The following is a 27,981-nucleotide window of genomic DNA, read 5'->3' on the forward strand; positions in this document are numbered from 1 at the left end:
TTACTTTACTACTACTGCTACTACTCATCTTTGTACTTGTACACGAGAGGGAGCGAGATGCTCGAATGTGATTCACATTTCTGCTCCACACTAATATCATTGAGTAATTTGGAGCTCACTAATTACATAATAATTATCCAGTTGTTCCACAATTTAAATTAAATAGCAAACAGTTATTGCAAAATAAGTTCAATATTAAAAATTGAGACATTTTGAAATAATTATCAGGAAATTTGGCCAAAAATATGATGAAATTGTTCAGTGTAAGGAATATTTCACCAAATTACTGTGAAAAACATCAGGAATTCTCCAGAGAAATAAACAAATTTCATAATAGTAAATAATAATATCATGATTTCATGAAGATCTATTATTAAGATACAGTGAAGTTGGATATTTATTTATTTGTAATTGGGTGAAATATAGTCTTAATAGAGCACAAATATATTATATTAACATTTCAAACTTATTTTGCATCATTCTGCTCCAGTTGTCTTTGTATTTGATCTGTTTTAGTTTTAAATGATACAGATAAGTGTGTTGTGTTTAGCAGCGCGGGTTAATAAGGAGGTTGATCCTCACACAAAGCTCACACACATGTATGAAGCTGCAGAGCAGTGTCAAACATGGTCCAGAGATAAACAGATTTTATTTTGGTGCCTGTCACAAATGATGACAATTCATAGTCCACAAAGAATTCACAGTGGAAAGCTCCATAAGCTGAGGTGAAATAAACACATGCTACAGGAAGTTATGGATGATAAGATGAAGTCTAAAAATGCTGCCACATATCAGCAAGATGGAGTTCATCAAAATGTAGATTCACACGCAAACAGAAAAATCAGCCCTTTCAGTTACTTGAATGTTTCCTGTAAAATGTAAAAACTGAAGTTCTGCGTGGACTCGAATGGGTTTTGGAAAGTTGTGTACGTATTCTGGTGAAGTCTGTGTCTCATGTTCACATCAGGTCACAGCCACAGCAGGTTCGGCCCTCAGCTCTTTGCTCCTGCTGCAGAGGCCGAGCTGCACGCTGTCGACTTCCTCAGCTCGATTTTCATCGACTGGCTCTCGGCCCGTGACTCAAACCTCGCCACCGTTGACACGCCCAGAACCGCCTTGCTGCTCGGTTTCATACCTTTTGAAACAGGGATCCGTGTGGCCGTGCTCCTGGTCGACTGCACATCAGAACTGGACTGAAAAATAAACACAGCACAGAGCAAAGGATTAAAATCACAAGCACGAAAACATCTGAGTTTATCTTCTGTTAACTTCTGTAGTCATCGCTGACATTTTGAAGAAAGAAGGATTTGGTTTTCCTCAGTTTGTTCCACAGTGGTAGCCATCCGTTTCTATTAAAACTCTTTATCTTTATATTTCTCTCTTCATATTTTAAATATTCAGTCTGCTGCACAATTTTTAATAAATTAACCACTTTTGCTGGGAGCATTTACACCAGTGTGTTGAGGGAAATGATCTTTTTCACATTTTGCATCTGTGCATTTGAAGTAGTTGCAAAAGTGCTGAAGTGAGACAAATAGTCTAAAGAGGGAATTAGTAATTTGGTGATGGGAAAGTTGTGTTGGTAAAAAAAGACCCTTAGACAGGCCTCTGGGATCTAATGCAGGTCAGGTCAATCCAGTGTTAGTTCACAGCAGTGAGGTTGTGTTGAGAAATGTCGACGTCTTCTATCTAACACTCACCACCTGATTTCATTCTGAAACATTTCAGAAGTAACTGCAATGTAGAAAATTAGACATCATTCAGACATTTTTGCTTTTCGGTGGAAAGGAAATAGAATCAGTGTCTCAGTTCTGAGTCTATAATAAAAGCAGGACATTAGACATCAGCATCTTGAAATCTCTCACCACTGACTGTGTCGGTCTGGAGGCTGCCGAGGTGATGGGAGTGATTGTTATGCTGCTCGTCATTTTGCTCGGAGTTGTCTTCCCCGTTAAAGGCTGGCGTGGAGAGCGGAGCACGGTACCTGTTGATGTTTCTTTGCCTTCCAGGCTCATACCGAGAGGTCTGAGGGTCACCATGGGACCACTGTGTCCCTCGGAAGGCCTTTTAAACTGTGGACCCAAGTGGATGTGGATCTTGTTATCCTCTGTTGTGATGATGTTGCTGTTAGTGTTGAATTTCCGCACAGATGCGAGACCAGGCTGCTTCTCTGGGGTCATCTTGATCACAGTGCGGCTGGCAGTAATTTCATGAGGCTCGGATGAAGCACACGCTTCAGCCACAGGAGTAGTGCTGACGGTGATGATCGACACAGGGGACTGAAGACCGCCAGAGCTGCCGCCATTGGTATTTTCTGGGCTCTTGGCCCTGGAGATAGTCGTTATTGTGACTGGAGACTTGGCTCGATCGAGACCTCCCTTCACGTCACAGGTTTTAGTCTTTGAGGTGACAGTTGTGGACTTGGGGACGATTGTGATGCGGGGTTTCTGAAGACCAAGAGTTGGGATGATAGTGGTGCTGGAGAAGAAATCCTCGGCTCGAGGGCTGGTGATCTCCAGGGTGGCAGTGCTGTTCTCGTGATCTGGGGTCACTCGAATGTGTAGTGGCTGACCTGGCTTTGGGGTCACGGTCATTTCAGGTGGATGGATCATGGATGCCGAGTTGATCTTCTCAGGAACCGTCTGAGTGAGCGTGACGGCCTCTTTCTTCTTCATCCAGGGCATCCAGGATTTTCTTGCCCCGAGGTCTGTAGTCGCTTGAGGGTATCGCTCTAGAACTGTTGGCTTCTTAAGGTCACGTTGTCGAAGATTGCTCATTAGGTGGTTTTCCTCGAGGACTGATTTTCGGATGAAGCCTGCTGCCGTCTCATCCTCGGCGGCCTCACTGGCTATCACGTCTGTCTGCACTGCTGTGGAGGTAACAGGCACATCGACCATCCTCCTGCCGTTCATACTAGGCCTCAAGGCGCGGCTGTAGCGCTTGCTGGCTTCTAGCTCCTTGGTAAGGTTGTCCACTTCTTGACTCATGCTCTTCTTCTTCTCTTCTTCCTCGATGAACCTCTGCTGCAGGACGGAATAATCTACCTGCAGCTGGGAGAGCTGGTCCTCCTTGTTCATCAGTTCGTGGATTTTCTCCTTCAGGGCCTGGACGTCCACCTGCAGCTCTCTGGTTTTAGCCTCCTCCATCTTGCAGCGGATTCTCAGCTCAGCCTCTGGACTTACGACCTCACCTTTCTCTATTGCTTTGTTTCTGGCGATCTGACTTTTCATTTCTTCCAGGAGCTTTGACAGTGCATTTGCTTTGTCCTGCTCTGTCCTGAATTTCTTCTCCAGTAGATCATACTCATCCTCGGTTTTCATTAAATCTCCTTCCACCACCTCGAGTTGTTTGAGCCTGCTCCTCAGTCTTTCAATTTCCAGCGTGAGTTCTTTCACTTTGTTGTCTTGATCTAGATTTCTGTTGTTATCTATGTTGGCCCACTTTCTCTGCATTTCCCTCTCGGTCTCTTCTAGTCCCTCCATTCTTATTTTCATTCCACTTAGCTTGTTATTTAGTTCTATAGATTTTTCCTCTTCACTCACTAGTTTAGTTTTGAGTTCCTCTTTCTCTTTAGTGAGAGTCGTTACTTTAAACTCCATCTCTGACTTTAGTTTGAGAAGTTTTTTGCTCTCCTCAATCAGCTTCTCTGTGACCTCCATAACTTTGCCTTGCTCTGCTTTGAACATCTTACTTAAATCATCACTTTTCTGTTCTTCCTGTTTGAGTCTCTCTGCCATGTTTTTTCTCTCATCGACAAGTATGACCGTAAAGGACTTCAACTTCATGAGATCGTCTTTGAGCACCATTTCTGCTTTCTCAAACTTCGACTCTGAAGATTCCAGGTCTTTCAGCCGGGTTTTCATCCTCTCCAGTTCACCGGCCAGATCTTTTACAGCACGTTTCTCTTTTTCCAGATTTGTATGGAGCTGAGAGCACTCTGCTTTGCTCCTGTTGAAGGCACCTTCCAGTTTCTCCAGTTCAACCATTCTCTTCTGCAGTTTATCCACCTCCAGCCTCAGCTCCTTACTGTGATTCTCCTCATCCTGCAGCTTTTTCCTCAGCTCCCTGCACTGAGTTTCTGTTTTGGTTATTTCCTCATCTTTGCCCTCCATCTCCAGCACTCTTTTGCGCAGATTCTCCAGCTCAGCCATAAGAGACGAATTTCCACATTCTCCTTTGCTGATCTTTTCTCGGAGCTCCTGCAGGTCCTCCTCTGATTTCTGCAGCACCTTGTTGCTCTCCTCCAGCTCTTCAATCTTGTGTGCCAGTCCTGCCAGCTTCAGCCTGAGCTGCTTGCTTTGGGATTCTTGGTTAGCAAGCTTGGCGGTCATCTCCTCGTGCTCCTGTGCAAACTTGGCTGCCTTGTGCTCCAGCTCGACCTCCAGCTTGAGGACCTTCTGGCTGTCCTCTTTGGCAGTGTCGGTAACAGCCGCCAATCGCTGCTCTTTTTCCTGCAGCTTCTGATTGAGGTCCTGAATTTTTTGGCTCTGCTGGTCGATCTGCTCGATGTGCAGCTGCCGCTCATCCACCAACATCAGGGCAAAGGACTTGAGCTTCACCAGTTCTGCTCTGACTTTCTCCAGCCTCCTGCTGTGGTCCTTGTCCTTACGAGCCTGGTAGGCCTTTTCCTGCTCCAACAGCCTTTTGAGTCTAAGAAACAAACAGATAAAACTGATGTTAGAGGGGAGATTGTTTCACCAATCTGGAATAAATTTTACATCACAATCTTGACAAATATTGTGCACTTTTAATTGTGATTGATTAAATGCGGAAGAAGAATAACTAGCTTTTATTAAACGTCCTTATATCCTCATGTGAGAAAGTTTTGTTTATGACAACTCCTCCCATGACATCTGGTGATCAAACTAACATAACTGAGTATAGTTTCCTGTGTTCCTTTATCAGATGGAGAAAGATTGAGAGCATGTCTACAAAATAAAAAATCCAGACCAGACTGAGCGAGGCAGTCAAGCAGAAAGAAAAGGCAAAAGGATAAGTGGGGGAACAAAGGAAATAAAAAAGAAGCAGATTAGAGCCTGAACGTCAGAGCTCAGCCTGTCCTGTCCAGAATTAAGAAAAGTGAAGGATTTCATAAACAAGTTTCACATTAAAGGAACTTTATTAACATGCAGGCTTCAGTTATTTATTATGTCTGGATTGTAACAGGTTCCATTTGATTCAGAAATTATCCGGATTGTCAAAAGTAAAATTATGGGACAAACATTCACATATAACCAGTGACTCACACTCAGCACAACAAAGAGCACATTTCTGATTCGCAGCTGTGACTTTGCACAGATGATAAACTATGGTTCAAAAGTCAGTTTCCATCTGTGTTAACACAATTAGAAAATATTTTTCTAATTAGGACTTTTCCTTTGAATGGATACATTTCCATTAGCAAACACAGTGTGCCATTAAAACTCAGAACTGATGTTTGCTGATGATGAACCTCTGTAAACATATGTTGACATTCCATTCAAATCTACATCTAAATCTGTCTCCAGTGTTTTTCTGATTCATTTGATCTTTTTTTTTTCACGGACCCAAACTTCTGAGCAGTAGAACACAACAACCTGTCCATTAACACTGCAGATAACAAATGCTGAAGCAACTCTGTAAAATGCAAACTTGAACAAAAATGACACTACAGGCGTATTAAAAACTGAGGTACACATGGCCACACGATAAGAAGAGTGAAAGACCACAAAGATAGTCATTACACTACAGACTTTCAGACTTTTGGGATGTTGTACTTCTTTGAACACATCTGGCCAGATGCTGGTGAGAATGTTGGAAAGTTGCAAATCTTGTGACTTCGTTCCAGGTGAGTTGAACAACTGCAGGTGAAGTGCAACTGCAAACGCTTAGTGGAGTTTAAGTTCCTCTTTGAAGTGAACACAAATGCAGCTGCAGGATTCAGTCCAATGTGCAGATTTGTGCAGATGTTAGCTGTAACATATGTCAACATACTGTACAGTGGTGTAGAGTTCCCTGTGTAACAGGTCAGACTCTATGTTTGTCATGTCTCTACAGGGTTATAAAGCACATTCATTAATTAAAATGTAAAACTTATTGATTTTCTACTCATGCAGATAAACATTTGGCTAAATTTGCATCACTCTGGGTGAATTAGAGTTTAGTCATGTCCACACACTTCACATCCCTCTATCACTGAAACACATCTCAGAACTGCACAATGAGAGGCGTGAGAGACATCGAACCAAATTCTACACAAAGCCCTATCGTCCTCCTCCTGCATCACAAACTTATATCCCCCTAAAAGTTGCCGCTGAACTCACCAACAAGCCGGGATGCAGGGCAGGTTGATCCATGCCTGAATGTGTTTGTAAAGCTGAGCAGGAGCCAAGCTGCCGCGACTCTCACGCTGTTAGAGAGGGAGGGAAGGCGGGGCCCCAAATCTGCTGGGAATTAGCCATCACATTCCAAATATGTCACCAGTGGACAATGAAAAAGTCGGATTTCAGCGCGGCTCCCCCGGCAGGTGATGTCATGCAGCCCTCCACAAATGGTGCACAGAGGCACTGCCCTTGTTTGGACGCTGAGGAGGAGGCATTCAAGTCGGGAGGAGGCTTTCTCTTCCCTCTAACTGATTTGTTTTTGTCTCTCTTGAGAGAGAGAGAGAGAGAGAGAGAGAGGTGGGACGCCTGGGTAACAGGTACGACACAACACACGAGGCCACTTTAAAGCCCATTCCTGAAATGTTGCTCCATCTTGACCCAATTCTCTCCTGTCCATTCTGCAGCCCAGCAGTGTTTCTATAGTAATAAAGGCCACAATGCAAGGCGGGAGTTTTTGTTTTGGAGAGGACAATGCCACACTTGCACAGCCTTTTCCATTCTAATCCCTCTGTATTGTGCAAAGGGACATGACAGGGATATAAATTCTCCATAGTGGCTAAATTGTATGTGTGTGAGATCATGGCTTCAGACGGCAGAGGAGGCCGGTGGTTTGCATAGCAAAGGCTCCTAAATGAGCCAAATGTGAGCAGTGCAAAGAGCTCACAGATGTAGATGCTTTCAATCACCGCCCCTCATTATTCCAAATATATGTTATAGAAATTAGAAAGACCACTGGGACAAAGAAGCACTTTGTACATTAATTGCCTGTGTTTTAGATAAACGCACTTTTATTGGCTGATGTATTTTTGGAGATGTGGGAGAAACAGCATCTCCTGTAATAATGTGCAGGGACAATGATTGTTGTTTCGAGGACACACCATCGTCGTGTCTCAGTTAGGAGATTTTTCCCACTAAGTAATATAATAACTCTTCCGATATTTAACTCATATCGCTCCTCCATCCTCTCAGAGTCAGTATCTAGTATTATAAACTTGCTGGGGGATGATGGCTCTGCAGAAAGCTGCTCTCTGTCTGGGTCTATTCATAGCCTCAGTGCTGACAGAGGCCCGAACTCTCATAAAACTGAGCAAACACATCAGATCATCAGATGCAGATCTGACCTTTCTTCAGTAATAACTCTGAAAAGGACAACGAGAACTCAGTGACACCGAGGAGGAACATTTGTTGTTGACTGTTTAGTGAATCTGAATTGTTCACCACTGTGAAATTACAGAGTCAAATCCACATTTTTGTGAAGACAAGCATCATTTGCTGGTTTATATCCTAACCTCTCAAACCACACGAGCCCCTGCCAGACTGGGATCTGAGGTCTCAGGGTGGCCCGGCAGTTAGACGTCACTGTCCAATAAGAACAAGCTCACAAATGTGAGTCGGTGATTCTGTTGTTTGTCCTGAGGCAGCCTGGAGTCGGCTACTGGAAGTTCAGTTCATCTAGTTGTAATTTGCAGCAGTTTGAAAGAAACACTTTGGTTAAAGTTAGAGAACGTTTGAGGTTTTGGTGAAAAGTTAACAATCACATTGTGTTTTTCTTAATTGAGCCTGATCCCAGTCTTTCCTGAACCATAAATAGTTCTGTGAGTCCCTACAACACATTTTTAAAAAGACTTGATGTTGTACTGCGAGACTGGATCATTTGGCACAAAAGAAAAACTGCATATCTTTGGACTGTGGGAGGAAGCCAGAGAACATGGAGGAAACCCAGAGACAGACACAGGGAGAAGTCCACACAGAAAGGCAGCCGGCCGACCCGGCACCAACCACCACACCACCACACCACCTTTCTCTGAACAACTTCACTGTATTTTGTAATTAAAAGCAAATTTACAGTTTAATGCTGAAACACGTTCAAAGAAAGTTTTAAAAAGTTCACCAGCGAAGCTGTTTACACTAGAATCTGTACGTGCTGTAGTGGAATTACACTAAAAAACTGGTGGTGCTTCACACAACACATCCTTTCTTCTCTAGATGCATCCATCCATGACTATTGTTATGCAAACACAGCCTCCGCAGGATCTCTGCTGGGAATGACATCACCCTCTCTGTGTTCAGACCCGATTCATTCATGATATCACCTGCAGTGAATCTGCTCGCTGACTGCAGTCAACAAGAGTCAACAGGAGTGTGTCATCAGACAGAGGTGAGAGCAGGAGGACTTTAAAGTGAGGACTAGAAATGTTAAAGTGTAAACCACAAACCAATGCACCAAAATAATCAGAAAACAGAATAGAACATGATGAGAGCAAGCCGAGTGCAGCTGAATCTGAGCAGACAAACACATCACATGCTCATCAGAGCTTCACTGAATAAACAGAGTTAAACGGGATCTGAACGACAGATAACGAGATCCAGTGAAGGAGGTTCAGTGAAGCGTTGTTCAACTTCGTTTTTTGAGGTTTATGGAGCGCGAGGAGCAGATGTGAGCGATTATTAGGTCATGTTTGTCACCTCCCTCATCTGTGCTTGGATTACAGTGAGGAGGGGTTCTGGAGAGTGACTGAAGGAATGAGACGAGTTTCTGGGCTCAGCCTTAGGGTAGGACGTTCTGACATCAGAGGAGAGCTCTGGGTCTAATTGATGTGATACCCCACTGTTTTAACTAATTGCTCCTAAGTCTAGTCTATCTTTCTTATTTTTACACAGGAAACTGATTATTAATTACAGAAAACATATAAAAAGTATGTTTTTCGACAGCATGCAATGTGAAGTCTGATTTCTACGCAAATAAAACAGATTAAACTAAAAGAAAATCATTTAAAAGACATGTCAGACAGAACAGGCTCGAGGTTGAACGTTGTGTTTGTGCGTCTTCGATGGTTTGATAAGACACCAACCATCACCCTTCATATCAGATCCATCGTCCAAAACCCTGCTGTGGGTTTTATCTGACACCAGCTGCTGGACAAATGAAAATGAATCTGAAAAACATGTTTTTAAAAGTGAGGAGGAGCTGAGGGATTAAAAGAGGTTCCGACTGACAGCATGCAGGACTGAGTGTTTCTATTACAACATCTAAGTTTGAGAAATCAAAAGGTTTCATGGATCAGGAGCAGAATATGGACGTGGACCCTCGACCATCTAACACTAACTTCAGGAGAAGTTAAGAAACCAGTCTAAACCGAACCAATCTGCTCTGTTTACACGATGATGGGTCACATGAGAGGGTCGGGACAAATGACCTGTGTGGGAGTTATAGTTGGAGAAGCAGCTGGTAAGTGTGATCATATCATGTAAAGTGTGATCATATAATTTACAGTGTGATCATATAATTTACAGTGTGATCATATAATTTACAGTGTGATCATATCATGTACAGTGTGATCATATCATGTACAGTGTGATCATATAATGTACAGTGTGATCATATCATGTTCAGTGTGATCATATAATTTACAGTGTGATCATATAATTTACAGTGTGATCATATCATGTACAGTGTGATCATATCATGTTCAGTGTGATCATATCATGTACAGTGTGATCATATAATTTACAGTGTGATCATATCATGTACAGTGTGATCATATCATGTACAGTGTGATCATATAATTTACAGTGTGATCATATCATGTACAGTGTGATCATATCATGTACAGTGTGATCATATAATTTACAGTGTGATCATATCATGTACAGTGTGATCATATCATGTTCAGTGTGATCATATCATGTACAGTGTGATCATATAATTTACAGTGTGATGATATCATGTTCAGTGTGATCATATAATTTACAGTGTGATCATATCATGTACAGTGTGATCATATAATTTACAGTGTGATCATATAATGTACAGTGTGATCATATCATGTACAGTGTGATCATATAATTTACAGTGTGATCATATAATTTACAGTGTGATCATATCATGTAAAGTGTGATCATATCATGTTCAGTGTGATCATATCATGTACAGTGTGATCATATCATGTACAGTGTGATCATATAATTTACAGTGTGATCATATCATGTACAGTGTGATCATATCATGTACAGTGTGATCATATAATTTACAGTGTGATCATATCATGTACAGTGTGATCATATCATGTACAGTGTGATCATATAATGTACAGTGTGATCATATCATGTTCAGTGTGATCATATCATGTACAGTGTGATCATATCATGTACAGTGTGATCATATAATTTACAGTGTGATCATATCATGTACAGTGTGATCATATCATGTTCAGTGTGATCATATAATTTACAGTGTGATCATATCATGTACAGTGTGATCATATAATTTACAGTGCGATCATATCATGTACAGTGCGATCATATCATGTAAAGTGTGATCATATAATTTACAGTGTGATCATATCATGTAAAGTGTGATCATATCATGTACAGTGTGATCATATAATTTACAGTGTGATCATATCATGTACAGTGTGATCATATAATTTACAGTGCGATCATATCATGTAAAGTGTGATCATATCATGTACAGTGTGATCATATAATTTACAGTGTGATCATATCATGTACAGTGTGATCATATAATTTACAGTGTGATCATATAATTTACAGTGTGATCATATAATTTACAGTGTGATCATATAATTTACAGTGCGATCATATCATGTACAGTGTGATCATATAATTTACAGTGTGATCATATCATGTTCAGTGTGATCATATAATTTACAGTGTGATCATATCATGTACAGTGTGATCATATAATTTACAGTGTGATCATATCATGTACAGTGTGATCATATAATTTACAGTGTGATCATATCATGTTCAGTGTGATCATATAATTTACAGTGTGATCATATCATGTACAGTGTGATCATATCATGTACAGTGTGATCATATAATTTACAGTGTGATCATATAATTTACAGTGTGATCATATCATGTACAGTGTGATCATATAATTTACAGTGTGATCATATCATGTACAGTGTGATCATATCATGTACAGTGTGATCATATAATTTACAGTGTGATCATATAATTTACAGTGTGATCATATCATGTACACGAACTCCTTCCACCAAAGCACGACGAGTTAAGTTTGAAGAACCAGCACATTTTAGATGATGTTAGCCGTGATCACCAACTGACAGGTGGAGTGTAGCCGAGCAAACTCTGTCAACAGCAATTTTAAAATAATGAAAAATGTAGGATTACTCCCATCTCATGACTCAATTCAACTCGACTGACACTAACTAGAGTACAAAGGTGTCAGGTTATGTGCCAGCTTAATCCTGAATGGGATCCAAACCAGAATAAGAACCAGAACAGCCCCCCTCACCTCTCCCTCTCCTGCTCCAGCAGGTTGGTGAAGTCGTCGCTCTTGTTCATGAAGTCGGTGTGTTTTCGTTTCTCGTTGTCCAGCTCCATGACGGTGCGGCGGTGACACTTCTCAGCCAGCAGCAGCTGCTCTAACATCCGTCTGTATGTCTCCTTCTGTTTGTCCTCCAGACGGTCCAACTGACGGGAAACACGTCAACACTCATTATTAACAACAACTCACCCCGGGGCAGCACATCTGCCGGAGCAGCATCCCAGAACATTAGTTATGGTCGTGGTGATTTGTGGGAGAACAATGAGCAGAGAGAGTCTGTCCATCCTCATGTTTCCACGCTCGCTGCACAGTTGTTCAGCTGTTTTACTGTATTACACCCTCAAGACTTGAACGAGCAAAGCAAATTACATTTTCCAGTTGAAACTGCTGCCATTCAGCAAACAGAAGAACATGGTTTAGGTTTTAATTCACTCTTCACTCGCATGAAGTCTGGAGTAAAAGCACCGCCAAAATAAAAGTCTGGACAGCTTTGGCTAAAAGTAATACACACAGCCTGATCCTGACTCCTCAGAACCGTCTCTCACCTCGGCCATGGGTTTCTCGTACACGTCCTCTGTGCTGCTGTTGCTGTGGCCGAGCAGGCCGTCTCTCTGCAGGGCCTGCAGGGGTTTGGTGGGGGCAGCTGAACCATAATGAGCCTCCAGGGTCTCCGGCCTGATTTTCTCTGACTTCAGCAGGCCGATGACGTCCTCTCTGGCCTGTAGACACATAAAGAGACTTTAAATGAAACTGCAACCAATTTGTGAAAAATCAATTTCAATTTTAATATTAATATTTTAAGCAATTACTGTAAAAAAGAATCAGACATTTTTTACTTTAACAATTCATTTCTAACTTATGTTGATACTATTAACTTTAAATCTTATTTTTTCTATACAACATGGTACTGAAGGGAAATTATAGCTAATTATTAGCAAATTAGCTTGTTTTTTCTTTTCCAAAGAACCTAAAATATATTAATAAAATATTGTATTAATTATTAAAGTATCAGGTGATCACTTCTGTTTTTTAACTTATTTTAATTAGATAAAAAGTCATTTAACGACTCTAAAGGGACTGTACAGTGTCTGTTTCTTGGCTTTGACACCATCACTCCAAACATGATGCTGCCAACTGGATTAAAGATGATCAGCACATTTGTGTTCTGCTTCCTCCAGAGGGAGCTGCACATTAACTGATTTGATACGAAGCTGTGACACAAAGATTCCTGCACAGAGGCAGAGAACTCTGACTTAGATGTTCAGCTTTAACCATTTAGGCTGAGAATCACATTAATTATTATTTAATTATAGTTCATACATAATATATATAATATTAAAAGTTCTTAATATCTGTTCAGGATTTTCCTGTAGCTACTTGTAAATAAATCAGTGCAGGAGGAGTTTGCTGCTGATACTTTTAATGTCTTTTATATAATTCCTGATTTCACACTCCACTCCTCCTTTCTTTATAACTCACAGTTATTGTTGCCTGTTTTGACCTGATTAATAATAATAATGTAAGTCTTATTCCTCTTGATACGGTGGCAGGAAAAAGTATATAAATTGGAATATCCTGGTTTTCTGCATTAACTTGTCATAAATGTGATCTGATCAAGAGGATTAACAAATATAATGTGCCTAAAATAATAACATCTGATCTTTCCTGTCATGACTATTGTCATCAGATCTTAAGACACTTTAGTTTTTATCAGATGTAACTGAAACTTTAGATGTTAAGTCATTTGTTGGGAACTGTTTTCATCAGCGATTTAACCCACATTTGTTTTCTAGTGGCAGCAGGTCAGTGTTTTTAGCATCACTCATATGTTTTCAATAGATTTTGCAGAACAGTACTTGATCAAATCTTTATTTCCTGTTAAACAGTATTTATATTCTCTTGCAGAAACCATTTTTAACATCCTAGATGCTAATTAAAATGACTTATTATGATGTTTTCAGTCGGTTTCTTTTTACATTTCAGTGATTTTGAAAGGCCTCATGTGAGTCAAAGCAGAACAATAGCAGCTCTTCCTGTGTGAAATGTGGCTCCGTGTTGGGTATTTTTCTGTCCCATCGCTAATGGAAAATATTCAACACGCCCAAACAGATGAGCAGGATGGAAACTGAGGGTGAGGCAGCAGCATCCTGCCTCTCTGGAGAGGACTTTATAAATGTGCCTCCATTAGAAAATCATTATCAGACTGGAACCCAGCAGCAGCCAGTGGGCTCTTTCCCCACCGGCAAAGGTTATTTTCAAAATGAAGCCCATCACATGGCGTGAAATATCAATAAGTCTCATCAGTACTGACAAACTCCTCTGTATTTATGGTTATATAAGCTGCTGGCCTTGTTTTAGGGGAATAAGAACTAGATGAGTTCTCCATCAATCAGGATTCACCTCCATCAGTAACAAGTCACTCAGCAGCAAACTGACACTGAGCCAGAGAAACTAAGAAGTTTAATGAGGTGTGCTTCACCAGCTTCTGAACGTCACTCCTGACGTCTTCTTCTCATTGGATAAATAGGACTTCACTTCCCTCCCTGTGAGTATTTAGGGATGGATAGGGATTAATATTTATGTAACTGTGCAAAACACGGATCAAAATAAATGTTAAATTGAAGAACTTGTCTCCAAAAGACTAATTTAAACGATAATTTTCCAGGTTGTTTTGACGTCTAGAAGAGTCTTTGATTCAGGAAACGATCTTCAGAATTAGGATGAATGTTGAAAAACTGTCGCCACACGCTGTTTTCCTCAGTTACTTCTGTGACCTCCGTAAAACACGAGAGGCAGATGCTGGAACTAATTCACACCTGAACTTCTCCTTCCATGATTCCCAGAAGGCGAAGCAGGTCCTTCCTGGACAGATCTAGCATCTCAGATTTCTGAGGCCTCTTCGTTGTCCCAGACACCCCCGTCCTCATGTCCTCTCTGTGGACTTTTGCCTTTCTCTTTGGCGGCTCTGGTGTGTTCTCCTCGTCCTGCTTGATGAAACCCTTACTGGGCTGGATGTGTCCGTCATCTGGACCCTGCATGGTGCAGTTCCTGGATCGCATGTTTCACCTGTGAGAGGAGACAGTAAATGGAAAACCAGATGTTTGTTATACATTTGTCAGGTTGTAGATTATTCCCCTCCTTTGATGGCAGACATTTGTTCTTGGCTTCAACACTGTTCAAGTCAACGTGCAGAGACCTAAACCTAACTTGACGTCAGTAATCCATCACAGTCAGTATTTAGTCACCTATTATGTTTGCGTTGTGTCAAATTACCGTTTAAATGAGGGTCCTTCTTCTTTTTGACACATCATCTTTTCCACAACATCCATGTGCGAAAATCTTTTTTGTGCCTGAATAACAAGCAGCACAGTTTATTAACGTGTCACGATAACATGACTGTGACAAGAAAATAAAGGTGATGACATTCTCCCCATGATGGATTACCTACAGTATCTTACATGTTGAATTTCAATTTAGGAAAGATCACACTTTTCATTGTAGAAGAAGATCAGCTGGTGCCAGAAGCTTCCTGGAAGGTAAATCTAACAAAATAATACTACGATATGGAAACTGTGATAATACGGCACCAGTACGATCTTTTAATGTTCTGCCATTCCAAACTAGCGGTTTGATGATGCAGAGACACAGGGCTCCATTTAAATATCCTGAAAACCAAATCAGCCACTCTGCTTGTGACTTTGAGTGATGGGCGCTGAACTCTAGTAAAATACAGTCAATATATGGTTTGAGCCAATTATTACAAATTATTACAACCAACAGCAACTAACAGTTTTGGTTTAGTGTCTGTGTCAAATGTATTTACACTGGGAACAGATGCCACATAGTTCTGTGTTTAGCAACATGCGATACTCAGCATCTGATGGTTGGTGTTGGTGTCTAACTTTGAGTCAGTGCAGTATCCAAGTGTAACTCCACTGACTAGTGCATCCTGAGCTGGACCAAGCGGATCAGTGTGGACCTAGGATGTTGGACTTTTATGCAGCACACTGAAGGTTGCATCCTGTTACTGTACGTACCTGCGTTTAACACAGTCTTCACCTTTATATTGTAGCTGCCATTTGCAGATACACAGAAAGAGAAAAGGCTGTGGGTTGAGCATCAGTCAAGTTATAGTTTACATGTGCGTCTGTCTAAACTAATTTTCTTACAACTTTATGCTTCAGTTCAGGTGCACACTTCATACATTTAAAAATGTTTATTACTATTACACAGTTATGTTGAGATTTGGTTTTTGTACAGCTTGGTTAGGTTTAGAATGTGAAGATGTATTTTATGTGCTGCTGATAATCCAGTTCTACAAAATGTCAAGTACGTTAAGGCCAAGTAAAACAAAAACCAAATGTCAGATGATCTATTTTAAGCCACATTGTTTGATCCAGAACTGACACTTAACAAATATAATAAAGCCGATCAGGTGGCTGCAGCTATTCACTAATTATAAACAATGATGAAATGAACGGCTGGGTGGGCTGACATCGAGTGGGAGTCCTGAGAAAAGACCAGGTTTACAGGCTACTGGCTCTGAACGAAGCCAAAGTTCCCCAAAGCTGCAGATCTGGATGAAAGCAGGCCGTGAGTCAGCCAGAGAAAATCCTGGCAGTGAAGTGGTAGCAACCACGTTACTGCTGCCTGTTATTAATAGTTATTTCAGGGGAGAGGCCAAACTCTCCCATAAGTAAAAACCACAGAGCCATCTTCATCATGATGGTCAGCTCTGTGAACTGAAGGAGGAAAGGTGGAGCGGAGGGGGGGGGGGGCATAATATATCTGAAGCAGTAGCTGATTTGGACTTGTTAACAGGCTCTAAACGAGAATCTGGAATCAGTCCACATCACAAACTGTGGGGTCCAGTCGGCTGCAGAGGTTCTTTTCTATCAATCTTCTGATGACTTGTGCAACCAATAAATTCTCTAATGTTCCATCTTAACCAGTGGGTGGGTGCAAACCTACAACCAAACAAAACTGACACTCAGATCAGATCAGATTAAAAACCAAGTAACAATAATAATGGACCTGCCAACACTATGATTTATTGATGGATTCCTTCATTCATTTTAATGTACATAAGGATCTAAACTTCTCTCAGTGTACGCAAACAATGTCTGCTGATGTCAAATGCTTTAGGTGGGTTTAATCAGCTGATTTGAGTGTTATCAAGTCATCGGACGGTCTGTATCATGCTCATAGTCATGGCCTGTAGGTGGTGGGTGGATATCACTGATACCTGTGACAATTTGGCAACACCTAGTGGTCGTAATAAAATGACATTGGCGTATCTTAAAAGCGACGGACAAAACACAAAACACAGGAAAGGAAACAAGCGGCACCGATTTGTTTCTTGTCTGAAACCACTAGTCAAACTACAATCTTTTCCCTAACCTGAACCAGGGCGTGATAACGACCTGCGACTGGGCTGTGTGCACTTTATGTTCTATGGTTTATTCACTATGTCATAAATCCCTCTTCACAGGTCTTTAATATTTTCTGCTTTGCAGTTGTTACAAGACGCTGACTATGTCCCAACAAATCATGACGCCAGAAGGAGAAAACAGTACAACATCCACTGTTACTGCACCGTATTGCAGAATGAAAACCTTTGGCTAAGTGATTCTCTCTCTGCTTAATGTCACATCTATACCAAGAACATCTGAAACCCAAAGGTTGTGTATTTCTTGTTGAACTACTGATACATAAAAAAATTAAGTCCTGTTGACATTTCTGAACTCATACTATTAACAATTAAAGATGACGTCATTCAACAACTCATCAGTGAGTAAACAGTTAGTAAACGATCTGTAAATAGAGAAGACTTGTTTACAGGTCGTCCACAGGTTTCATCACTGTTGCCAAGTGTTTCCTCGAGGGGTTTGCAGGTCTCACATGAAATGCCAGCACAGTGACATATCGAGCTCCAGATAACCGAACTGATCTGTGTAAACAGTTTACCTCGACCACAGAGGAATTCTGATTCATAGAGTCATTTCCCAGTGACCTTATCAGCATTACACCATGATGAGTGATGGTGGACTGTGAAGACCTGGGTCGACATGAATTTATGGGAAATACTCAGCAAAACCACCAGAACCTTCAATTTGTAGTTTTTTATTCCCCACCTTTGCCTCCATGTACAAAAAAAACATAATTCACTGATAGAGATCTGATACTAAAAGACAAGGATTGTCTTTTATGGCATTGCATATGTTTTTTCATTCTTTCTTGCAAGTTGGTGAAAAATAAACAACAACAACAATAACTGTTGCTGTACGGTGGCCCTGTTTAGTCATTGACATCACATGTCCACATTAAGTTAAGTCCTGAAGTAAAAATATTAAAGAAAAGTTACATCATGTAGCTTTAAACTGCAGTAGTTAGTGGAAATTTAACCCTACACCATAAAGTGTGTTTGACTTCAACCCATCCAGCACCTCTGTGATGTTGGATGGGTTGAATATAATCATATTGTCTAAACATTTAATATAACCAGAGGTATAAAGTAACTGAGTACAGTACATTTTGCAGATAATACTTCTATACTTTAGGTTATGTAAGGATTTAAAAGCAGTATATTTCCCTTTTACTCTAGTTTCTTCCACCATTGGTTATAACAGCTGTAAGTATTCAAATCCTGGTCTTACATGTATTTTGTGGCTTTAAAACCACTGTGGCGACGGAGCCTTCAAGTCACGATGGATTCAAAACAGCGGTTTTCATCGACATGTCAAACTCCTATGGAACAAATGTAAATAAACCAAAAATGTAAGTGTAGGCTGCATCTTTGGTCCTCCCTGGGGAGAGTTATTTATGGAGACGTGATGAGGCTAAACTGGACTCTCTGATTTACGGTTGAGCCCGGATAAAACCTCAGACAGCTATGGCCTGTGGTGGACACATGAGACCTGCGGTGGGCGAGTGGTGCTGGAGGTATGTTGGCAGCAGGATGTCCCGGTGGTTAGAAAGCTCATCTGATAATGAGAAGGTCACAGGTTTGACCCCAGAAACAACAAGTGTCTCCAAAACTGGGCCACGTGTTCAGCTTCTCTCTCTAACATACAACTTATATTATTTGTATTTAATAATCAGTGTGACCTTAAAAAACGTCATTAGGTCATGTTGTTATCCATGGTCTGAACTGACCAGAATCCGGATCATCTTTACCATCCCTGCTTTCAGTCAAACGCTACCAACATGTCCATAGTGTCAAATATAAACTTGTTAATACTGTTTTCACATTATAAATAACTGTTATAAACATACAGTAAACACTGCTAACGGCTCCTTCACTTCGCTTTGCTGGACCCAGCAGCAGCTGCTTGGTGAAAATGTAAGGGTGGGTATTTTTAGGGTCTCCCAACTTGTGTCCAACAAGGGGAAACTCCACTGCTATCACTTTGTAAACCATCAGCAACTGTGCGGATGCCTGAGCCTCCATTTTACTGTATTGCCAGCTGCACCTCTCCCGCTCCTCCACAACAACACTGGCTGTAAATAAACAACCGCTCAGGGTTTTTTAAAACTGTTGTTGTCGTAATCCCATCAACATGTCACGTGTCTTTTTATTTGTTTCATTTCCATTTAAATGATATTTGTGCATGTGTGTAGACATAAATTACAGCTTCTGTGGTGATTAGTTGTTTTCTTTTGACTACAGAAGTAACTCAAGCCAACACCAAACACAAACTCCATCTTTCCCTGTGAATAATCACACAGCTGTATAATAAATTATATACATTACAACGGCAACGGTAGCATCGGAACAGTAGTCCCAGTGATGCACTGACTGGTACCTGGATAAAGGTAAGTCCACAACATGGTTTCTGTCTGTATCACATGGTCACACGAGAGAAACACTGTCAGGGACTCTGTTCTTCTCACACAGAAAATGCTGAATTTTAGCTTTAGACTCTTCTTTAAAGCAGTTTTCACTATTTACATTCAGATCTACACGGCTGGTAAAAGGACCCCCGTAATCTTTTTACACAGCTGTGACTCTGCATCACATCAAAACCATAATGGCAGATGAACGGAGCAGTCGTTGCTAGTTTTGCACATTTAAAACACGATTCAGACCAGAACTACGGTCTTGTTATGTTAGGTTTCTACTTTGCTGCAGTTTCTTGAGATCTCAACAATGTTTGCTGAAGTCATTTTAATAGAGGGTAAATCTAGTACTCATTTATTAACAGCAGTAAATGTACCAATTAAAGCTGCAGTTGAGCTGTTTAGAAAGTGCTCCGACTGTTGCTCTGATGCTAATAATTTAAATGATGACGTTAATATGACCATGCTGGGCTCCCGGCTTTGCAAGCGATGGCAGCTGTTCTCATCCACCAGGCCAAACTTTCTTCAGACTTTGTGTTTTTCATTTGAAATATGATTTAGGCACGTAGATTCAGATTTGACTATATAAGGCTACGGGAACGATCAGCTTCGTGAGGAGGTTTAGGCCTGTCGTTGTAAATCACCAAAAGGGGGAAAGTAATGCAGTCGGTCATCTGTGCTGCAGAAGGGCTCTAGATCCTGAAACCTTGGAGGCAGGAGACAGATGAAGAATGATTTTACAGAGGCTAAACAAAGACACTCCTGTTATTAAACCCTATTTATACATTACAGTTAAATTTTGATCATGAATTATTAGATCAAGGTCATTAATTCTTACAGCCTCTTACTCAACGATTTACTGGTTCAAAGACCTTGATTCCTCTCAGACATCAGACCTGAGAAGAAGAAGACTCCTGACTGACTAACGTCACTTTATAAAAAAGCTCCTTTGAGCTCCTGCGTCTTTAGGGCTGACTCTGTTCTGATTGGCCAGCTCATAGAAGTCTTCCTGTGGGCTGAACTGTGCCCAGCTGGAGCAGCACCTCCCTTCAGCAACAACCTAGCTGAAGATCTGCTGCAGACGGGGGCAGGTCAAACATCAAGTCTGCTCTGTAACCGTAACCGTGTTTTTTATTGTTTTATCTTCGGGAAAAGTAAACAGAGTTCATTTTCCTTCAAAGCTGAGAAAACACGAGACACATATTAACCTCTGTATGAACACTTTAAAGAGCTCCAGCTGTGAGACTGGAGACATCAGGGCAGCAGATCTTAATCATTTCTTTCTTTGTCATGAAGAGGAACTGCTCACAAAATGACATAATTATATAGCTGTTCCAGCAAAATGTACTTTCCTGGTCCAAGTCATCTTGGCTGTGTCTGCTGGGATTTGGAAGTTCAATTCAGCCAAATGCTCTTCCATCACTGTGATTATTAGTGAAATGCGTGCTCTGTTCAGTCAGACTGAAGAGGACAGCTGCTTGATTGATGAGCCGTCAGGGTTCAAACACAGGTCAAAGAGTCACAGCAGAGAGATGAATTCATTATTGAAATTTGCAGTTTCTAAATCAACTCTGTTGTTTTTAAATGTCATTTTCTACATTTGAACACCTGCAGCTACTGTAAGTAAACGTTCTGTGTCGACGCAGAACACTGGAGAGACGCAAAGCTCCAGAACAAGTGGTGTCAGCTGAAGTATTAGATTCTGTGGAGATAAAACCAGTTAATGACACTTAGCTGCACAAGTATCTGCACACTGAATAATAAAAAAAAAAGAACTGGTTCTGTAAAATCAAAAACCATTAAAACCAGTTCCTTTGAAATCAGCGTTTCTGAATCTGGGGAAAACCACTTGAGGCTGACGTACACTGAGCAGTACTTGACTAATATCAGTCTATCAAGCTCCTGTGCTTGAAATAGTGACACTTACAGTCGGAGCTGAATGCCACCCCAGGCTCACATTACCATATTTAGCATATTTATCACAGCTATTTATTATAGCGATATCAGAAATAGAAGGGTCGGACCTCGTCAGCCAGCACATGGGCGCACAGCTTTAATTTACCTGCTTGACAAGTTTCAATCATTTGTTTTATTATAAGGGTTTCACCTTTAACTACTGTAATTGGTATTATGGTGTTACTGTGTCTGTCCTTTACAGTCCGTATGTGTTTTATACTGTTTGGCATTTTACAGCCTGGCTGACCCATTTCTGTCTGCATGTTTTGGACCTTCTGCATCTGATGCATCATTCAGCAGCGATGACTGGAGGCCTAATGTCTTCCTTCTGTCCACCTGCCTGTCGTCTGGTCTGTTCTACATTGGTTTAATTAAAACATCTCCACTGCTTCTACCTCCTGGTGTGTTTCCCCTTTTAATCATTTAAACATTATCATGTTGCAGGCGACTGCTGCCTTTTCACCAGCTCGTCTCCTCCATCATTACCTGCTGCCTTACATGGAGGTATTAAGGCATCGCAGATGAGTGAGCAGCAGGGCCATGAAGAGGCCTCTGCACAAATAGCAAATGGCAAATGCAGCCAGTTGAGCTCGGAAACCGTGTCAGAGGTTTGGACCTAAAACAGACAGGTTACTTTAGAGAGACGTGTGCTGCTGTAAAGCTCAGAGGAAAGTCTTTCTGAAGAGAAGACATTAATTATTCTATCATTTCACAGTGGAGAAATGTTTTGGGCGGATTGTTCTTAAGTAATGTTTGCTCATTTGTTTTTAAAAGAAAAACAATCATAATGAAAGGCGGCATCTGCATAAATCATTAATCAGATCTAATGTCTGATTTACTGTATGTTCTAAAATTCTTGTTCTTCACTGGAGAGACATGTTTTTGGAGCATGTTCACTGTATCACATTAAGTAGGGCGGCTTTTTAATCGTCCAAATTATAATGCATTCCCGTCATCGGGGGAAACTCGTGGGCTGAGACAAGGCAGGTTTTTAAACTCCCAGCGGTTTGTGCAAGAGCTCTAATCAGCGGTGACCAGTCAGAGAAGCTGACATCACTCCCAACATGCAGCCGACCAGCAGCCAAGTCTCACATGCCTTTCAGATGGAATGAGCATGAAGTCACTTCCCTCATAAATTCTGAGAGGAGACGGAGGGGCTGAGAGCGAAATGAGCAGAAGCGAGTGGGCAGGACATCACGAGGGTGAAACTGGGTTTGACCACTGCTCATTTTACGTTTTACAAGCCATTTAGCTCCCGAACAATGATGAATCTCCAGTGGTTGGTGGTCAGCCCAACAGCAATTTAGCATGTCACTGAGTCATGAGGGAGGAATAAACTCGGACTATCCCATTAGTGGCCTCAGAGAAGACTCCCATCATCTCTACAGACCTTTAGTAACCAGTAACTGAGCAGAAATAGACAGTCAATGATCTGAATCATTCTAGTTTGAGCGTTTGCACATTCCAGGTGTAGTTTTCAGCTGTTCATACTAAAAATGACACAGCAGACATGATAGTACAGTACAGTGGGTCGAGCTCAAATTACTTTTATTTTTCAGGAGAATTAAAAGTGCTTTTTAGACAGAGGCTGCAGCACATAATATGTTCACACATAACCCCTCACACCACCTGTCTCCATTTCTACAGACTGCACTCATTTCACCAAGTTTTCAGGAAGAACAAACTGTAAAACTACTGTAAATCTGCAACAGGTTGCTCAGGGATAAACGCTCAGCATGTCCTTTAATTTGAAAGAACTTTCACTTTTATCCAGTGAGGTAGAGCAGTGATTATATTTATATCTATATATATAGTCAGACCTGAGCCAACCTACAACAACAGGGAGTTCCAGCTCCAACATCCCGTCTTTCCCAGCATTATCCTTCCTGATATTATCATCTGTTTTCATGCCAGCTCAGAAACCTTCACCCAAACAAACACTGTGCTCCTCTCTGGTGCCTGTTATGCTGTCATGGGAACAGCAGTTGGTGTTGAAACCAAACAAGAAGGCAGACGCTGCTGAACGCCCCGCACAGATTACTGAGCTGAATTAGCAGAATGATCTCATGTTTCCTGTCTTATCAGTCGGCCTTGTACTGCCATGAGGAGACACAGGGACACTGTTACAAAGTGAAGCAGCTGAAAGAGGGAAAGATGCTCAACAAGTCAACAGTGAAAGAATCCATGGTATTTCAATAAAAGACTCACATTGTTTTCAGATTTCACCTCATCAGTCACCAAATCTCAAACATCTAAACACATTTACTCAAGTATCACTGCTTCAACCTCTGAAACCCACTTTGTACAATTTGTTACGTTAGAAACTGCACAAGAGAAAATAGGAGTAGGAACAATGTGTTGGTTTATCAATTAATCAATTAGGGCCTCGTTACCATTCTGACAATAGTTTGTTGTTCCTGCTTTTCATTTTAATTTACTGTATAAAATCATTTTGAGCCCTGGACTGTTGTGAACACACGGTGTAGAGAATGCTCTGCATAACTGAGGCAGCATTTTTCATTATATTCTGAATTTCTACAACCAAACAATAAATCTATAATAAACAGTAAAATACTGTAAGAGAAAAAAATTAATGACATGATGCAGGTGCAGTGAGATCTAGAGGGATCTTTTAACTGTGACCATGTTTTATTACGTGGAACATTAGCTTGATAGATCGTCCTAGCACGTGTGCAGGCAGAAGTGTCGTCTAACTCACAGCTAAAATCAACTAAAGAGCCTTTATTGAAATAAAAACCTTTCCATAGTATCAGCCCTCTGAATTCTGCTGCTCACACAGAAAAGAAAACAAGTTGGAATGAAAACAGTGGAAATGAGAAAAACTATTAATGGAGAGGAAGGTCCCAGGAGCCCGGGGCAGAGTATGCTGGTTAAAATAATATAGAGGAAGTCGCTCCGAAGAGTCCCTCTGGCCATTGTTTGATATTCACCTAGAACAGAGCATTAAATGTGTTTAAGTGCGTGTTTTACAGTTGTTAGTTAGTCAGTTTAAGACCTCAGCAGTGCTCAAAGCAGAGTTCAATGAATGCCACTAACAAACGAATTAAGTGTTACCGCCGTCCTTGTCAGTTCAACTACAGCGACTATCGGTGGTCGTGCTGAGTAATCTCACACTCTCAGTGCAAATTACAGCAGCCAATAGCAGCCACCTTATTGGTTAACGATGCAGGTATGTGTTCAGTTGATGTGCAGGTGTTTCTACTTCATATAGAAATACAGTGTAGTTCTTGTATTATAATAAAAATCATTCCACCTCTGTTTACTAAAGTGGGGAGTGTGTCTCCACATGTTCGCTCAGTTGTCATGAAGATGGATCTACTGACATGTGAGCACTTGTGTTGTCATCCATGGTCCTTGTGGTTAAGAGATCCATTTGTAAAAACACAGAGAAAGTGCCGTCTGCTGCAGCACTGTGGTCGAAAGCTGTGGACGTTACAACAAACCAAACAGTTGTTTGATATAATCCACACTAAGTGTTTTAGAGTTCTCGACTCTCAGTCTGAATTATTTTGTCTGAACGTTAAAGACTCCGTCAGATGTTCAGAACAAGTACTTCTCTCTGCCTCCATGTTCTACAGCTACATGTCAGTAAGAGGAGCTCATCTGCCTCCTGAGAGCGAAGCTTAAGTACTGTGGTAAAAGATCTATTAAATTAATGCTTTCTAATGCACTGCTTCCTGAAACAAGCATTTACTGGGCTGTGAATGAAGGCAGTCATAACTCACTGATTCACACATGCCCTCTTTATGAGTCAGGATGAACACACTCGACTGGGTTTAGTGGGTTTTGCTTCCAGTTATTCAGCATCACTGATGTCACTCAGAATACTTTTACATTTGTCTGTGATTACACTAAAACTGTTGTTAATATTATGTTTTACAGACTTAATAGAGTCTGTTTCTCAACTGTAATCCTGCTGCTTAATACTGTAAATTCATCTACTGCTTATCTTTTCTGTTACAAGAGGTTCTTGGTGGAGTTTTTCCTTATCTACATCAAGAGTCTTGGGAACGATGATATATTATGTTGTACAGCAGATCCCTTGTAAGCAAACGTTATTATGGGCAACACAAATAAACAAAAACTGAGCTAAATCTGAGCTTTTAGCAAAATGATTACACAGACAGCCAGGAATACACTGGAATTTAAAGAGGGAGCTGAGCTGCACATGTCCTGTAGATAGTAACTGGTCATCTGATAAACACTAACTTATTTATGTATCATGAAATTTCCATACATGATACTAACTGAGGTTGTTATCAGGTGACAGACCTGCCACACTGACAATAATAAATAATACACGAAGGGCAAACGAGGTTTAAGCACAAGACCTAGTTGATTAGGTTGAGGTTAAAATAACTTATTAGAAAATGACAGCTGGTGTGAAACAGGACACAAAACCAGACTCAGGTTTGAGTCTCAAGTGTCTCGAGTATTTTCTTCTTACGTCACCTGTCTCTGATAATTGCTACGGCTGCTAGAGGTCATCGATGATATGCACATGATGTCCACTGCTGGAAGCCTTTCTGAAGCATAATTACAGGCCGACTGAGGCTCAGTAGGCTGGTATCATGTGACACGAAGGTGTGGCACATGATACCAGCCTCATGGTTAAAATAATAAATGCAGAGGATGCACGATATGAGCGTGGAAAGTACTTCATTAGGTTTCCAGAAAGATCATGGTTGAGGCAAAAAGAACTGATCAGAAACAAACTGCCTCCCATTTTAAAAAGTTTATACGACGTCACCAAATGTCAGTGCTGCTGTCATAGTTACTACAGATACTATAACACCTAAAACACGTGTCAGTCAGGTCTAATGTTCATATTAACCTGAGTGATTCCAGAACTAAAAGAAAAGGTGAATCACCAAGCAACACATGGAAAGACATGCTGGACAGTTTTTGGCAGCGTAAATTATTTTCAAATCGTACAACATAACTAATTATTCACTGTACTTCTGCAATTCTGACATACAGTACTAGTACTATTTACTGCACAGAAATGTCACAGAGGCGTGGTGGGTAGAGCTGCTGCCTGACTGCTAGAAGGACCCGCGTCAATCTAAAGACAGTTAGGTTAATTGGTGACTCTGACAAAAACCTTTTTTCTTTAAAAAATCCTTAAAGAGCATCATTCAGAAGGCGTCCCAGTTATCCAGTCTGTGTGTTTTTACTCTGTAGTTTGGTAAGAAACAGTTTTAAAGTTCTGTTCATCAGCTCATCCAAAACATTTGCTGTTTGCAAAATCAACTCGACTTCTAACTATTGACTGTCATTTTATTGACATTTGACTTTTAATCACCAGACAAACTAGAAAGTCCAAACTTCTTAACTATTGTTTAAGTCAAACTTTAACAAAACCCGTCCGTGATGTCAAACCCATGTTTTCTTACCTGCTGTCTCAGCGCGTCGAAGGCGTGACAGCAGCTCAGTCCCAGAATGACTCCAGTCCTCTGATAAACTCACTCACACCGTTTATTTCCCAGATGTCTTTGTCTTCTTCAACCTCCACTTTTTTCCTCTGTCCTCTCCAAGTTTCTGTTCAGGACGGGAGAGTAAAAGATAAAGACAGGAAGAGTCAGAGCAGACTCTTTCTTTAAGCTTAAATAAAACCCGTTTTTTTGGTTCTGGTCAGGAGTGAGGTCTGCTCTAAATTTAACCTGTGCTCTCAGTCTGTGTTAGCAGCTGAACTGACAGACTGAGGTTTTTCCAAACCCCCAACAGCTGAACTATCAGCTGGACCAGCAGCCTGACCGCTCCTCCTCCTGCTCACAGCCAGGGGCTTGGCTTGGCTGAGCTTGGACTGGTTCCAGTTTGTTCTTGTTTGATGAGGTCTGCATTAGTTGTTGTAGGTCGAGTTTAACAGCTAGTTCTGTTTTCTGTCTTTAAATTCCAGCAGAGGTCACTTTACAAAGGTGAATTTCAGTCTTCAGTCATCACCTGCACTATTTTAACATTTAGTAAATTACATTATGATGGACAATGTTAATATCTACTAATTCAAAAGGGGTCATTTTATAAAAGTATCTAATTGTAAACACACAAATGAGACAAATGGTTCATGTTCACGTAACAATATATATTTGAGACGACCAAAAAACACTTCTGGTCTGGTATTTTTACAAATTAATTTAAAACACTTCATTTAATTTTCTCATCAAATATTTTGATGCAAAGCTTGAAAATATGAACAAGTACAGAAAAAAAGAAAATGTCTCCAACAGGGTTTAATGCAGCGCAGCTGTTGTAAATGGTCGAGCTTACGAACTTCTCTTTATTCATAGCTTTTAGTTTAAAAAATCCACTTGGCCCTGATCTCCTGTCTCAGCAGGTTTACCTAAGCTATCGAAGGCCTGAGCCAGACGAGTCTTTTCAAACATAATGTGATTTATTCACGGCTGTAAATACAAGAACATTTGTTCCTAATAAAGCCGAGTTGGACTCCACATTATAAATGAGAACCGGTGAGAATTTGAACTC

General features: G+C 40.9%; 1 protein-coding gene across 2 annotated transcripts; it reads right to left on the reverse strand.

Moving 5' to 3' along the window:
• Positions 1-632: 632 nt before the first annotated feature.
• On the reverse strand, positions 633-27,173 carry LOC113149786 (filamin-A-interacting protein 1). Of its 2 annotated transcripts, XM_026342067.1 has the most exons (6): positions 26,895-27,173; positions 14,499-14,748; positions 12,228-12,401; positions 11,650-11,828; positions 1,866-4,650; positions 633-1,193 (listed from the first exon to the last, which is right to left on the reverse strand). In XM_026342067.1, exons 2-6 carry the CDS (start codon positions 14,739-14,741, stop codon positions 993-995), a joined length of 3,582 nt encoding a protein of 1,193 aa, XP_026197852.1. In that variant the 5' UTR covers positions 14,742-14,748; positions 26,895-27,173; the 3' UTR covers positions 633-992. The 2 variants fall into 2 exon arrangements, with proteins under 2 accessions (XP_026197852.1, XP_026197853.1); XM_026342068.1 differs by lacking the exons at positions 11,650-11,828; positions 12,228-12,401; positions 14,499-14,748; positions 26,895-27,173 and adding an exon at positions 6,303-6,555.
• Between the last annotated feature and the right edge of the window lie 808 nt (positions 27,174-27,981).

The sequence above is a fragment of the Anabas testudineus genome, chromosome 24 (genome assembly GCF_900324465.2).
Source record: "Anabas testudineus chromosome 24, fAnaTes1.2, whole genome shotgun sequence".
NCBI lineage: Eukaryota > Metazoa > Chordata > Actinopteri > Anabantiformes > Anabantidae > Anabas > Anabas testudineus.

Coding starts and splice junctions, on each gene's coding strand:
- LOC113149786 (XM_026342067.1), bottom strand. CDS start 14,741: ATGCGATCCAGGAACTGCACCATGCAGGGTCCAGATGACGGACACATC. Junction 12,402..14,498: donor TCATGGAAGGAGAAGTTCAG/GTGTGAATTAGT, acceptor ATGTGTCTACAG/GCCAGAGAGGACGTCATCGG. Junction 1,194..1,865: donor CCAGACCGACACAGTCAGTG/GTGAGAGATTTC, acceptor TTTATTTTTCAG/TCCAGTTCTGATGTGCAGTC.